Source organism: Zonotrichia albicollis, chromosome 1, assembly GCF_047830755.1.
Source record: "Zonotrichia albicollis isolate bZonAlb1 chromosome 1, bZonAlb1.hap1, whole genome shotgun sequence".
In the NCBI taxonomy this organism is placed as follows: domain Eukaryota; kingdom Metazoa; phylum Chordata; class Aves; order Passeriformes; family Passerellidae; genus Zonotrichia; species Zonotrichia albicollis.
In genome coordinates, this window is record NC_133819.1 from 85,275,372 (window position 1) to 85,288,578 (window position 13,207).

Consider the following 13,207-nt stretch of genomic DNA (forward strand, 5'->3'; position numbering starts at 1 on the left):
ACTCATACTTTTCTTCACCTGACGCACAGGAAAGAAGAGACAGAAACCAAAGGCTAGGACACTTATTAGGACAAACAATGGAAGACAAACTAAGAGCTGTACTGCCTGTTCTCCACCCTCTCGCTACTTTGACAGAGACTGAAAATGTAACTTTGAAGGTCAGGGGAAACCAAAAATCAAAAACTCAGATATAAATCTCTCAGAATTGTTTGCAGACAAAAGGGCTGACCTCTGTCAGCTATTAAAAATCACCTGCATCACAAGGAAAATCAAAGGTGCATGGGTGGTCAGAGACAGAACAAAAATCAGTTCAGTGTGTTTTAACAGGGATAGGGGCAAATCAGAACTTTATCTGATTAAATGGATTTAATTTTGAAAAAAAAGAAAAAAAAATCTGATTCCAAAATTGTTACGTGTTCATGTAAAGTAAGGCTGTTAAAAAGTATCTTGCAAAGATGAAGTCTAACCAATATCAATTCAGCGAGTAGTTTCTGACACTACATCTGCTCCTACTTGACCACACCACTGCTACCACACTCTTAGAGATCAGTTTCATAGAAAATGGGGTCCATTCTCCCCCATAATCTTCAGAAAGCACAGAGGCACAGTTAACACTGTTCTCTCGAGAAATCTGTCTGCTTTTACCAAAGCAGAGGGATTCATAAAATAAAATAGCCTCCCCTCAAGAGTCATAGTGATTTCAAAAATTCCATGTGCTGCAGATAAATGGCAATCAGATTCTGACAGATGATACTCTTAAAAGTCTGAATAAGCAGAATAGATTTATTTCAGATTTGAACACAGAGTCATGAAACCAGATTAAAGCCCTAGAGCTTTCCATGTAATCAGATACTGAAAGTCAGTTCTCTTTCCATTAAAGCTGACCTTGCATAGTGACATTGTACTTTTATCTCAAAAATTAGAGATACTTCTTAAAAGATTATTTTCAAAATATATAACAGTATAGCTGCAGTGAATATGGACTGCTCCCATCTCTAAATATAGTCTTCCCCTTCATATATCAAACTACCTTTTGAACTTAGAATTTGATTTTGGATAAGGTGTCAGAATTCAAAGTTAATATTCTGATGTTGCAGAGACACTGTTTTTACTGAACAACTGTCATTGTTATAGCATGATAAAAAGCCAGGCTACATAATAAATCAACTTTCTTAGCTCATTAGTAGTGGACTATTTTAAGTGCCCACAGCCATGTTTTGACATTTGGCTATAACACCTTCACTAAAAGGTTCAAAAGCTTTTTACATCAAGCTAAATACACTTAAAACATTCTCCCTAACAGGGAATATGCAAAATCCAAGAACGTGAAGGAAGAGGGTGTAGTAACACAGGCAAGAATTCAACTCAGCCATGTTAAAAATGTCATCCAGAAGCTATCAAAAGAGTCTGTGTTGATACTACTAATTTCCATCCTTTTGCTCTAACATGTTGACAGTAGAATTTTAGTCAGATTACAAAAGAAAACATAAAGGCAATACAGTTATGCCAGAGAACATAAGAGCTCATCCTATGATTTTACAGTTACCTTTCATTGATTAAATTAGAAGAGGATATTTCAGATCACTAAACTCAATTTTGGACCACTAACACAAATGGAAAAAAAATGCTGCCCAGTAGGCAGAGGAAGATCAGAGACCAGAAGTGCCCAATGCCTGTTGGACAGTATAAATAACTATATAAAATTATTTTTAAAATAGTGAAATCTATCACATTTAACCGCTTTAGCAATAGAATGGTGCGATTTGCTAAGCAAATACACTTACAGAGGAGGAGTGCACCACCCATAGGATAACAGACTTTTACTCTCTCATGGAAGACGTGACATAAACATAAGAAATGAGCTCAGCTCTGATACCTGGAAGGAACACCTCATCACGAGGTAGATACTGAGCCACGGGTTTCCCTCGGCTATCTGAATTTCCCCAGGCGCACCATTTCAAAGATGTGTCAGAGCCATGAGCTCAAGCCTGAGAAAGGGAATGCCTGGAACAACATCACCCCATGAAGGGCTTGCGGCTGCTCCCCTCCAGGAGCCCCCTCTCAGCCCGTTCAAGGAGCTCTCCCTCCCAAGCAGCCACCAGCCATGCTGTGGCTGTGGCAGCCCGCTGCCCGCACACAGGCGCCTGCCCAGCGAGGGGCCGGGTGACCCAACACTCTGCAGTGGTGGCAGTGGCACAGAAAGTGTCTGTGCTGCCGGTGGCATCACCTCAGAGCGCTGGCACACGGCTGGGGGAGCTGCCAAATGTCAGCAAATCCATTATGTGAACATTGGTCTCCTGCAGACACTCCCAGCAGACCAGCGGGTTTAGGTACCCACCCCTGGCACCCACCCCAGCCCCTCACTGAGAGCCCCCTCTCCTGGGCTGGCCATATGATCCTTGTGTCCCGTCATTTGTTCTGGTTATGCTGGATAAAAGTTTTGCACTTTCAGATTGGTTCTGAGAGCGAAGGGGGGAAAGAAAAAGCACGCAGTTTGTTTTCAGACACTGCTCTCACTCCTCCACATTCCTGCTCCTGGACTGTGCTGTGTATGGATGGACAGACAGAGGAACAGAGCTCTCCTTTGCTTTTTTTTTTTTTTTTTGGTTAGTTTTAGCTAGCTGAGGCAAAGAAGTTCCCTGGACTGAGGTTTCCTTCTTTTCTTTGGACCTGTTTAAACCTGCTTTGGACTGAACACCCAGCAGAGCACCTGGAACTCACATCTGCGGCCCACCAGGCCGGGCCTGGGCTGCGGCATTTCCAGTGCCGGAGGGACTGACAAGAGACTGAGCCGAGCTGCAGCCCGCCAAGGGGGCCTTCAGAGTTTGTCATCTCTTTTGGAGCAGCAAGGGGTTTTATTGTCCAGTATTGTTCAATTTTTTTTTTATTGTTTTGTTTTTGTGCTGATGAATGCTTTGCCTGTGAAAGAAACAGTTTTTTTCCACTTTTTCTCTAAGGATTTTTCCCAAACCAGTTGGGGTAGGGGCCAATTGAATCTGCTTTTTAGAGTAACCCCTTCGGAGGTTCTCTCCCAAATTTGCCCCGAACCAGAACAACCCCAAATCATGCTGCTCCCCTGAGCTGTGTTTTCTAAATAGCTGCAGCACAGGGAGGAACTTTCCACCAGATGCCCCTGAGTGCACACCCACCAACAGAGAGAGGACATCCCATGCTGCCTCTTGCACTACTCAGACAAAGGATGCAAAAAGAACACTTGATTTGCTCTTCTTCCGTGGAAGCAGGAAATGCATATATTTTAATATTAAAGACAAAAGCAAATTAAAAAGGATATTTGATTTTACAATTGATTTTGCAGTTACTCTCTCTATTTGATTTGTGGCGAGTTCTTAAAGAGTCACTGCTGTACACTTATGCTAGTACTAAGCTAACCTGTTTTCAAGGAGGTAACACATAAGGGGTGAGGGAAGTAAATGCCCTCTTTCTGAGACAGATCTGCAAAGAAGCAAGAGAAGTTCATCGCCCAGAAGCCCAATTTACACCTCCCCTCCCAAAGCCTTAGACAAGAATTTAACAATAACAAGAGAGGAGCCTCTAATTACCCTGAATTAACGCTTTGTGAATTTACTCCCTTCTGTGCCATGGTAACAGCAGATACAAATCTTGAAAGAGAAGCTGGAGGAACACCTATCTGCAGTATAAAAAAAAAATCCCAAAGCACTATCTCAGATGTCATACACCCATACAGCTTCAGTCCCTGAGGGATGAGTATGGTGCATCTAATGGTCTATCTTGAGCAAGGAACTTAGCTTCCCAGTCCAGCTCCACTTGCTCTGCCAATGCAACTGCTCTTCCTCAGCAACCATCTTCCTCCAGCACAGCAAAAAGGTCACTGCAAACCTGGCAATAACTTTACCATTCTTCCATAGGCCACAGAAAAAAAAAAAAAGGCTTAAGTTAATTTTTAATATTGTAGTATTTCTTGGTTTAGGCTTACTTAAAATTCTTAAGTTTTTCTACATTTCACCTTGTAAAACTTCCAATGAACAAAGGCCCCAAGGCAAACCCAATACAAACAAGACAGTGGGCTCCTTCCCTACACTGAATTAGCTGAATCCTGTCTTGTCAGAGAAATTCAACAGATTGACACACTGAATTCTGAGATTATAAACAGGCTTAAAATACCATGCTTGTTAACTATGAGATATTACAATGTTTTTTATTCCTATCATGTGGCTTTAGAGGAACACAATTTTAAATATGTCAAAAACTGATGATTTGCAAGCTGATACTAAAAAGCTGATACATAAAAAATAAAATAAAAAATACAATTAAAAAATACAATAAAAATGAAACAAAATCTATCAGTTACCTATGATTTATTTTCTTTGAATATGCTACAGTTTAAATATCTTTTGCTCTGTTTCATTTCACTGTTTTCACTCAATCTTTATTACATTATGCACAGAGTCTTCCAGTTAAACTCAATCAGTTCAGTTCATGTGTCTCCTGCAGCTCACTGCAGATCTCTGAAACAATCTGTACTAAACACCAATCTACTGTCTTCTCTTTTCATAATTTTTTTTTCCAGAGTTCTGTCAGCCCAAGGGTTTGGAAACTAATCTAATGAGGGAAGTTAAACTTCTACACTGCTATTATGGGTGCCCTCCTAGCAGCCATGCTAACAAGATTCATCACCAAATATAAATGGAAGCATTCTCCAAGAGAAGACAAAGGTACTGTAATGAGCTAGGCAGGAAGCAGGGCCTCCGCTCTCCCCGAAAGATTAGTCAGTGTAAATCATTTTGGCACTAATGGTGGTTTTTTTCTAAGGGTGGACAATGACAACAACATTTATACAAAGCATCAGAATTCATGAATGTCTGGCAGCATTGTCTCCGAAATACAAACAATGTTTGTTTTTCATTCTACACTTTCAATTCAGTACCAGCTGGATTCTGCAAAAACATGGGTTAGCTCTGACACACCAGATAACCAACTCATCCCAGTCAGATCCCACAACTGAAGCATTTCAGAAGCAGCGCCGACTGTTACTAAACACACTCCTCCTTAGCTACAGAATGAATAACAACATCGCCTCAACCTCCCATGTCTATCCTGAGGCAAATACAGAAGAAAATATATTAAAAGCAAGTAATAACAACAGTGGTGGAGAAAAGCAGTGCTACACAGTATTATTTCTCTGGGCTGAATCTTAGGCATTGTAATACTGCACCTACACCCATGCTCATTCAAACGTCTGCCTGTATTTACACAGGCTTATAGTTTTTGGGCACAGGACTGTTCCAGTGTGCTAGAAGGGAAGTTTCCACCCTGCTGACATTTACTGTCACTCTAAAAATTATTGTATTAATGACTACCCAGCAAGGTAGAGGACAGCATCCACCTCAAGAGTTGGCTGCAGTATGATGCAAATTTTGGCAGATGCCCTGGATCCCTCCAGTTTCACTGGGAGCCACTGGTCTTTACATACAGGCAGGAAATCTAGTGCTCGCCCAATCCACAAGCAAAGCATAGTCATTCCCTCACTACTGGCAAGACTTCCTATCATCACCAACCAAGAGAGACCAAAGGCTTTTAAGAAAGGACAGCTATTGGCTAAAACAACCTTGTCACCATTTCCCTTCTGCTGCTGGAGCCACCGGCACCACAAGGTTCAGCTCAGCTGTCTCTGCAAACTGCAGTGATAAAAAACACCAAGTCCAGCAAGAGCTGAGAGCACCTTGGGAAAGGATGATTTTGTGTGAATGTACTAATAAAAGGAAGATAAATCTTTCATCACAGACCCACGGCAAAACACATTTGTACGGAAACTGACAATCATCCCATGAGTACATACAGACAGAAAGTGCCAGCACTGCATGTCTAATACTTCTACTAAAAGGCAAGGTGACAGAATGTACCTTATTTATGCCTGGCTTTAAAATTCTGAATAAGAAGTGGCTAGGCAATCTCAAAAAACACATGTCAAGTACCAATAAAAAGCATTGCCCATAAACTTCACATCTGGGACTGAAGTTGGCGGTATTTGCTGTCTGCTAGAAAAACAAACAGAAAAAATGAACTCCAAAATATGCATCAACAAAGAAAACAGCAGAAGTATGGAGCAAGAAGAGAAACAGCAGTGGCATGGTGGACAGGTTAAAACCCCTGAAGTCCAAGAGTCAACAAATTCTGCTGGGCTTAGAGTTTTCTGTAGCATAGGGCATTTTGCCATCACAATTCATATAGCAAAGCTTTTCCACAGTAGCACAGGGAAATCTACATGATAGCTTTGCCCTGCTACTGAGACACATTCAAGGTTAAATTTGGTGGCATCACACAGCAGCAGCACAGAGCAGCCAAGGGGAACAGGGGCTGCACTGCCAGGGTCCTTGAGGGACAGAGGAGAACCAGAAGCACCATTTGGGAAGGGACAAAGGAGAACAAATGCAGGGGCCTATCAACTCTATGGAAGGCCTCCAAGTGGCATCCCTGTGTGAATGGAAGGACTGCAAGTAAAATCACTACTGTGGGGCCCCAGCTCTGCTTCTCACTACTGGACAGAGTACCAGTACTGTAGGCTACACACTGCAGAAAACTTGTCATTGTAAAATTCTAAACATTTGTGACTGCTGAATCTTTTGCAAAGTGAGAAGGAAAAAGTTTTGAAAATAACAATACCTGACGTTACCTCTCACTTCCTCTTGGTGTTTTTGAAGATGGTAAATAATTGTTTTGCTTGTATCTTCACCTTCTACCTTTTCCTCTTCAAAAAGCCACATAGTTTAGACACATTTTTCTTCTTCAAGCCTAGAGGCTTTACTACAGCTTCTGGAAGGACTGTTCCAGAAATACTTAAGACTTGCTGGTTATTAAATGCCAAACCCTGGCTGGCTGTAGCTTTTCATAGGTTTATGAAGCATATCTGTTCCCTTACATTAGTGAATACTAGCATTGTTCAGAAAGACAGCTTGTTCTTTTCTATTACATTTGATTTATGAAGTATCCTATGGGGAATATAGGAAAGACATCATAGCTCACACTCTTCGTATTTAATACCTTAGCAAAACTTGCCCAATTAGCAGAATCATTGAAAAGTGATAAACTAAATAATGGCTTAGATATAAAATACTTATTTGTTAAAGTAAGCAAGTTTATTACCGTGCCTACACAAAAGCAGTTATTAAACTATTTATAGGAAAAAATACTATTCCATCTGCACTCAATTTTGCACATTAGTTTCACATTAAACCCTCCTATTATAAAGACTCCTCACTTTACAGAACTATCTTCTGCTCCCCAATCTTTACAAGACATTCTTTCGAAAGAAGAAGCTGAAGAGTTATAAAGCATCTGCTTGTGTAAAAACAGTGATTCAGCAGGAAACATGTACTTGAAATATCCTTCACAAGAAAGGGCTTATTCACATGGGGACAGTTGGCAGGGCTATCTCAGTCTCCACTCGAATGCTCTTTTTCCAGTTTGTGTTAAAGGGATTCAGATGCCTGGGAAGAAGCTAATCACCATTTTTATAGGCTCTGGAAAGCAGTATTGGTTCAGAACTGCAGGTGCTTGTACCGAAAGCTCTCCCAGCGAAAAGCAAAGGACCACAAGTTAATGTTCAACAGAAACTGGCAAATCTGCTGCGCTCCCTGAGCAATGTGGTCAGGTGTGAACTGCAAGTGCACACATAAAACAACGTAACAACTACAGCTGCTCAAAGTTCAGCTGCAGTGTTTAACACACAATACACCAAAGAGAAAAAGGCAGAGAACACCTAAACAGGAATTATTTAAGCCCATTCTAATCCTTTCCCAATTTCTGCTCATGCCAATCACAGAGAGCTTCAGGTCTCCTAATAAGCATGTGCTTAAGTCAGCAAGTAATGTTGCCTCTAACTGGAAGCAAAAAATTGCCATAGTCTGTTCCAAACATCTTTATCATCAACATAATCAAGGCATACCACCAAACATTAATTTGCAGTGGTTCTGCAAGTTGCTTCTGGATACAGGTTTACTCTTTTAAGCTTTAAACCAGTGTCTGTGCCAGCCAGGCTTTAATAGAAAGTAATGGATAACAAAGTTTAGTTTAAGAATAACAAAAACCAAAGCAAATAGTGGCCACAGAACATAAAAATCCATTTCATGTTAGTAATCTAATCTTCCTATTTACTGTGTGACTAATATGACTGCATTGGGAGCTAGCTCAGACCATGTCACAACTCCCTGAGCTGAAGCCCTTCATGTTGTATTTTACTATGTTCTATTCATTAATCCGGAATTCTAGAATATATGCCAGCTCTAAAAATACTTGTACATTCAAGTTCTTGGACAAGAATATTTATTTCATACGCTATGAAAAGAGCATAGATGCTCCTGCTTGGGCAGAGCAAACACTCAAGACATGACACAACATCACACTTAGGGCCACTTCCATTTCCAAGAGGGTACCAAAGCAGCAGGGACCTTGCTTCCCCCTCCAACACTGCAAAAAGGCAGAGCTCCTACAGCCCAGCTCAGCATTAAAGGCCACCATTGAGCATTTAGGTTTCAGCTCTTAATCCAGACCACTGACATAACAGCATCAAGACTGATACTGTACCATGTACTTACTGCAGCAAAAAAAGTAGAAATATATTAGAAACAGTAGACTTCATTGCTGTCAGTCAGCTGATAAAAAAGAAAAATCCCAAACAAATTGTGGATGCATAAGAAAACTTCAAAAAGTACCAGGGAAAAATATTAAATGGATCTTGCTTGACCAACAAGCATTGAACTGCCAGTACCCCGTATGCAAATCAATTTTTTTAAAGACAGCTGTTTCCTAAATCATTCTGAACATTTGTCTCAAAGTGGCGGAGCCACATGTCAGGTGACACTGTCAGGATCCTTTTTCAGTACAACAATACTGAGAGAGGAAAAGAAGGATCTGAAGAGGAAGTGGGAAAATGTCAGGCTGCAAAGCTGGTGTTCTGCCATCCAAACAGAGTATTACCTATTTCTTCTATAAATGTTCAGACTTCAAAAGCAGACCTGCAGACACATGCACTGTAACACATGAACCCAGACCACACAGGATGTGCTCCCCCAACACAGAAATCCCTTAATTAAAGGGGGGTATTTACAAATAGCTTCAGAGGCCACATGCATAGATCTGTTCCACAATTTGGACATCTTGACATAGGTGGAAATAATATAACAAACATTATTAATTCGAAAACACATGAAAAATTGAACTTCTAAGATATGTTCTGTGCAAGTAAACATGCCACTATACACTGCCTCTGCCACTGTAAGTTTTAGACTGGATTGCATTGCAACCTGTTGCCTTCTCTTTTCAATTGCAAATAAAGTTTTAGAAAACACAGAACACCTGGAGCATGGATGGGGAACAAGTTAAAATACAATCCTCATTACACTCTGGGACTTGTTTGTGCAACTTTAATTGTCTTGATAATCTACAAATCATGAAATTTGAGTCTTGCTGCCCTTGACAAATTAAAAAAAGTTGAATTTTTAAAGGAAAATTTAAGCATGTCATGTTTGGCAAATATTTTAAGTAATATGCTTATAATCTTTTTTTGTTTCAATAGTCTAGTTCCGTCTGCATTACTATTATTTGTTGCTCTGATGAAACAACATTTGAAGATGACCTTCAAGGACTTGGTTTCAAATTAAACCATCAGGAAGCCTGAGGGTAAGAGGGTTCACTGCTTAAAAGAATACTATTATCAATTATTTCAAACCTAAAACAATAAAGCTGAGCTGAACAGTCTCTGTAATAATAGTAACTGTTGTCCTTTAGGTCTCTGAACAGACAGAAAACAGTGAAGACAGAGTTTTAAGATTTGTTTTAGCTTTTTATGAATGGTCCTGTTGAATTACAGAAGCTAAACTATTACACCTGCATTACAACATCTAGTTCAGGGCTATCTTTTCACAAATGAGCTGATTTCTGCCATGGAAAGCAAATAAACGTGTTGGGTTTTTTCCTTCTCCTACTGCAAACATTGAGCCAGAGCCTGTCTTATGGCAAAGATTTTTTTTAAATGCAACCTTACCATTAAAAATGTTGAATTTAATGTCAGTATGTTCCTCCTCCCCGCTCAAAAAATGTGAGAATGGACAATATCCCTATCCCCCAGGACAGTAATCTATCTTGGGCTACAGGGTCTGAGATGCATACATACTTTCACTCATAGCTCAAAGGACAGTTGTGACAAAAACTGATTTCTTCAGCTCTCCTTCTCCAACCATCCAGGACATTTTCTTTTCCACCCAGTGAGAAGAAACAGCCATGGAGGCAAAACAATGCCTGCACTTGCCTGAAAAGCCTGGATTTCCAGGCGCTGTTCCTTACCTTGGTGGTTCAGGGAGATGCGGTTAGATGGTTCTTGGAAACCCGGTTCCACCAGATCCCGCCGACCATGAGCTGAAGTCTGATCTACATTGTCCTAAAAACAGAAGAGCACAATATCTCATCAAAACCAGGCATTCTGTACTCCCTGCAAGCTACATTACATGGAGTCAAACCACCAATACAAAACAAAAAACCCTGCCATGCCTCTGAAAGGAGAAACCAAACGTCAGAGAAGGTGGGGGAACAGATCACAGGGGGACACTAGGCTGTCACATTAATACGTGTGGCATGGATCCAGAATCAATGACTGTGCTGTTGGCTCATCTGTACACCAGTTTGCGTTTCAAATGGAGAAGCAGTGATGTAAATGCACTTCCTAGTTTAACAAAAGTTTCTTCTTGCACCAAATTATGCAGAGGCTTGGGGCTTTGTTTTCTTTAATTCCAAGTCTGTGGCTTAGGGCTTTGTAACTAATTAACTGGACTGAAACAGATTCAGTAGTGAACTACTAAACCTCAAGAGAAATCAGAAGTTCAGTTTAGATAAACATCCATGGCTCTGGATGCCAACCTGTTGTTTTTTCATACTGGAATTCTCACAAGATCAAGTTTCATGAAGTTTTAACACAAACTGAATTTGGCTAAGTCTAAAATACCACAGTTTCTCACAGATCTTGCCAAAGAAGACAACTAGTAAAAATCAGGAAAATTTAAATATGAACAAGAAAATAGGAAAACCAAGGTAAGTCACATTTTAGAAGAATGAGCTTTAAAGCAGGTGCGTGGTTTTACAAAACTGGCATACCTTTGCATACACCAGTTAAGGGTGGGTATGGAAAAGTGAGCAAAGTTGTTTGCACTGATGTATCACCAAGCATAATCTGCTGCTGTAATATACGTGACTATACACATGATCCCACTGTGCCCCAAGTGTGGGCTAAATACACAATGGCATGACCTGCTTTTATGTCAAAACAGAGGAACCACCTTCATGGCAAATGACATTGTAATTAAGGCAGAGCAGAAATAAGCACACAGTGAGCAGCGATTCAACTACGCACAACCAGGAGCCCTCAGTCCAGCACTGACAAAGTACCAGCTAATGCTCAAAATCATAATGGAGGTAGTGTTTGGGGACCAGAACTCTATATAGTTATACAGTATATGAAATAAATTATCTCTTCATCAGAGGGACTGTCTCAGCAATGCTTGAACTTTGATTCAAGTACTCAAGCACTGCTCTCAAGTGTCATCACCATCAGGGATCAGTTCAGGAGCCCACAGGCATTTATAAGACAGAAACTGACAACAGTGGCATGACTAAGGAAGGTTTTTATGAGTAAACAGTGTATGATAAGATACAAATGGCATCTATCTATCTATGCTAGATACAACTGGGACCACTCAAACGTCTGCCTCCATACTGGCTATCTCCCCTTACAGCTCTTTACATTCTTTGCACTGATTTTCACAACACTGGCTGTTGTTTCAAGCACCAAATCTCATTAATCTCGTGAGTTTTTGTTATTGCTTCTCAAGAATAAAAAAAACTCCAAACCACATCAGACCTTCTATCAGCACAACTGTCTTTGTTCTTACTTCCCTGAAACACAGTGGTATTTGTTAGCTCTTCCACTGGAGCTAACTGAACACTTACTAGGAACAAGCAACTCACAAGCTCCTGTTTTCATCAAATCCCTTGCAACCACAGGGTCTAACATTGTAACATTAAAAGTACTTTTGGAGCACTAGTCATTCTCACTGGATTTATCTCATTTTCTTTGGAATGCCACACAGCCATAACTGACTTGACCCACATCATGTCCATTTTAAATCTGAGGCAGGAATTTGGGACTTGCAGCATAAGAAGGCAACTGCAGAAATGACATACAAAATTATGAATGTGTTCCTCAGAAAGTTCAGTTGTAATTCTTCCAAGGTGCCAAGGGCAACAGTGGGGAGGAAATGCTTATCTAGAAAAGTTTTAGTCAAAACTTAATGTTAAAGTTGACTGCTCTCAGTACAAAGGCTAAGAGGTAAGCATCACAGGCATGGACAACTCAGCAGAACATCCCTCCCCAGCCCAGAGCTTTTCTCTGTGCATTTCCCTCCATGAAATACAGCATGACCAATTTTTATAGGGTAGCTAAAACCTCACAGATGCAGTTTAGCAGCATTAGTTACACTTCCCAGGAAGAAGTCACAATGTCAGATGCAGTGGCAGATTGCCTCTTGGCTTGGAAGAGCAACAGGGCACCCCAAAAGAAATAAAAGTTGGAATAAGAAAACCAGCTGTAAGCTATTTGTCACATACCCAAATGTGTTTTCAGTTGCCCCAACATATAAAAGTCCCTTCTGGAAGGCAAGATTCATGAAATACTAGGTAGTAATAAAGGTGAAATGGGGCCGAGATGCATGATTTTACATTTGGGTTTCCCACAGCAGTAACACACAAACACTTAAGTGAGACCTTATTTCAAGGTTTCACCTGGCTCCAGGGCCATAATTCTTCAATTAAACCATACTTTTCTTTTTTTTTTTTTTTTAATTAGCAAGTGCCAAAAAATTATAGGAAGAGGATACACCCTCTCTGGAATCACCATACATCTTGTACCAGAAGATGCTGAGAACCACAGGCCTTACTCACAAAGTTAAGCCAAAGCCATGGAAAGGTAGATCAAAGTTTTCAGAGGCAGAGGTTGCAGTGACTAATGACTGCTGGTGCTGCCCTTGTAAAGCTGATACCGCTGCCTGTTTCGCCTGATGCAAATGCCTGTCCACAAGATCCAGAGAGTTCTCTGGCAGCCAGAGCAAAACAGGGAGGCGAAGGTTTCCTGCGGACACTGCGGGCCAGCAGAGCCCAGGTGCTGAAGCAGAGCGGCAGGCCG

At 40.8% G+C, this 13,207-nt stretch overlaps 1 protein-coding gene across 5 annotated transcripts in view; it reads right to left on the reverse strand.

Annotated features, from left to right (window-relative positions):
- The window catches only part of GRB10 (growth factor receptor bound protein 10), a 145,319-nt gene that overhangs the window by 73,589 nt on the left and 58,523 nt on the right, over positions 1 to 13,207 (reverse strand). For all 5 annotated transcript variants that reach the window (XR_012581396.1, XM_074546236.1, XM_074546241.1 and 2 more), the window contains one exon: positions 10,321 to 10,414. Coding sequence is in view for 4 of the 5 variants with exons in the window: in XM_074546236.1 (XP_074402337.1) it covers positions 10,321 to 10,414 (94 nt within the window). In the remaining variant the exon portion in view is untranslated. The remainder of the gene's footprint in view (positions 1 to 10,320; positions 10,415 to 13,207) is intronic.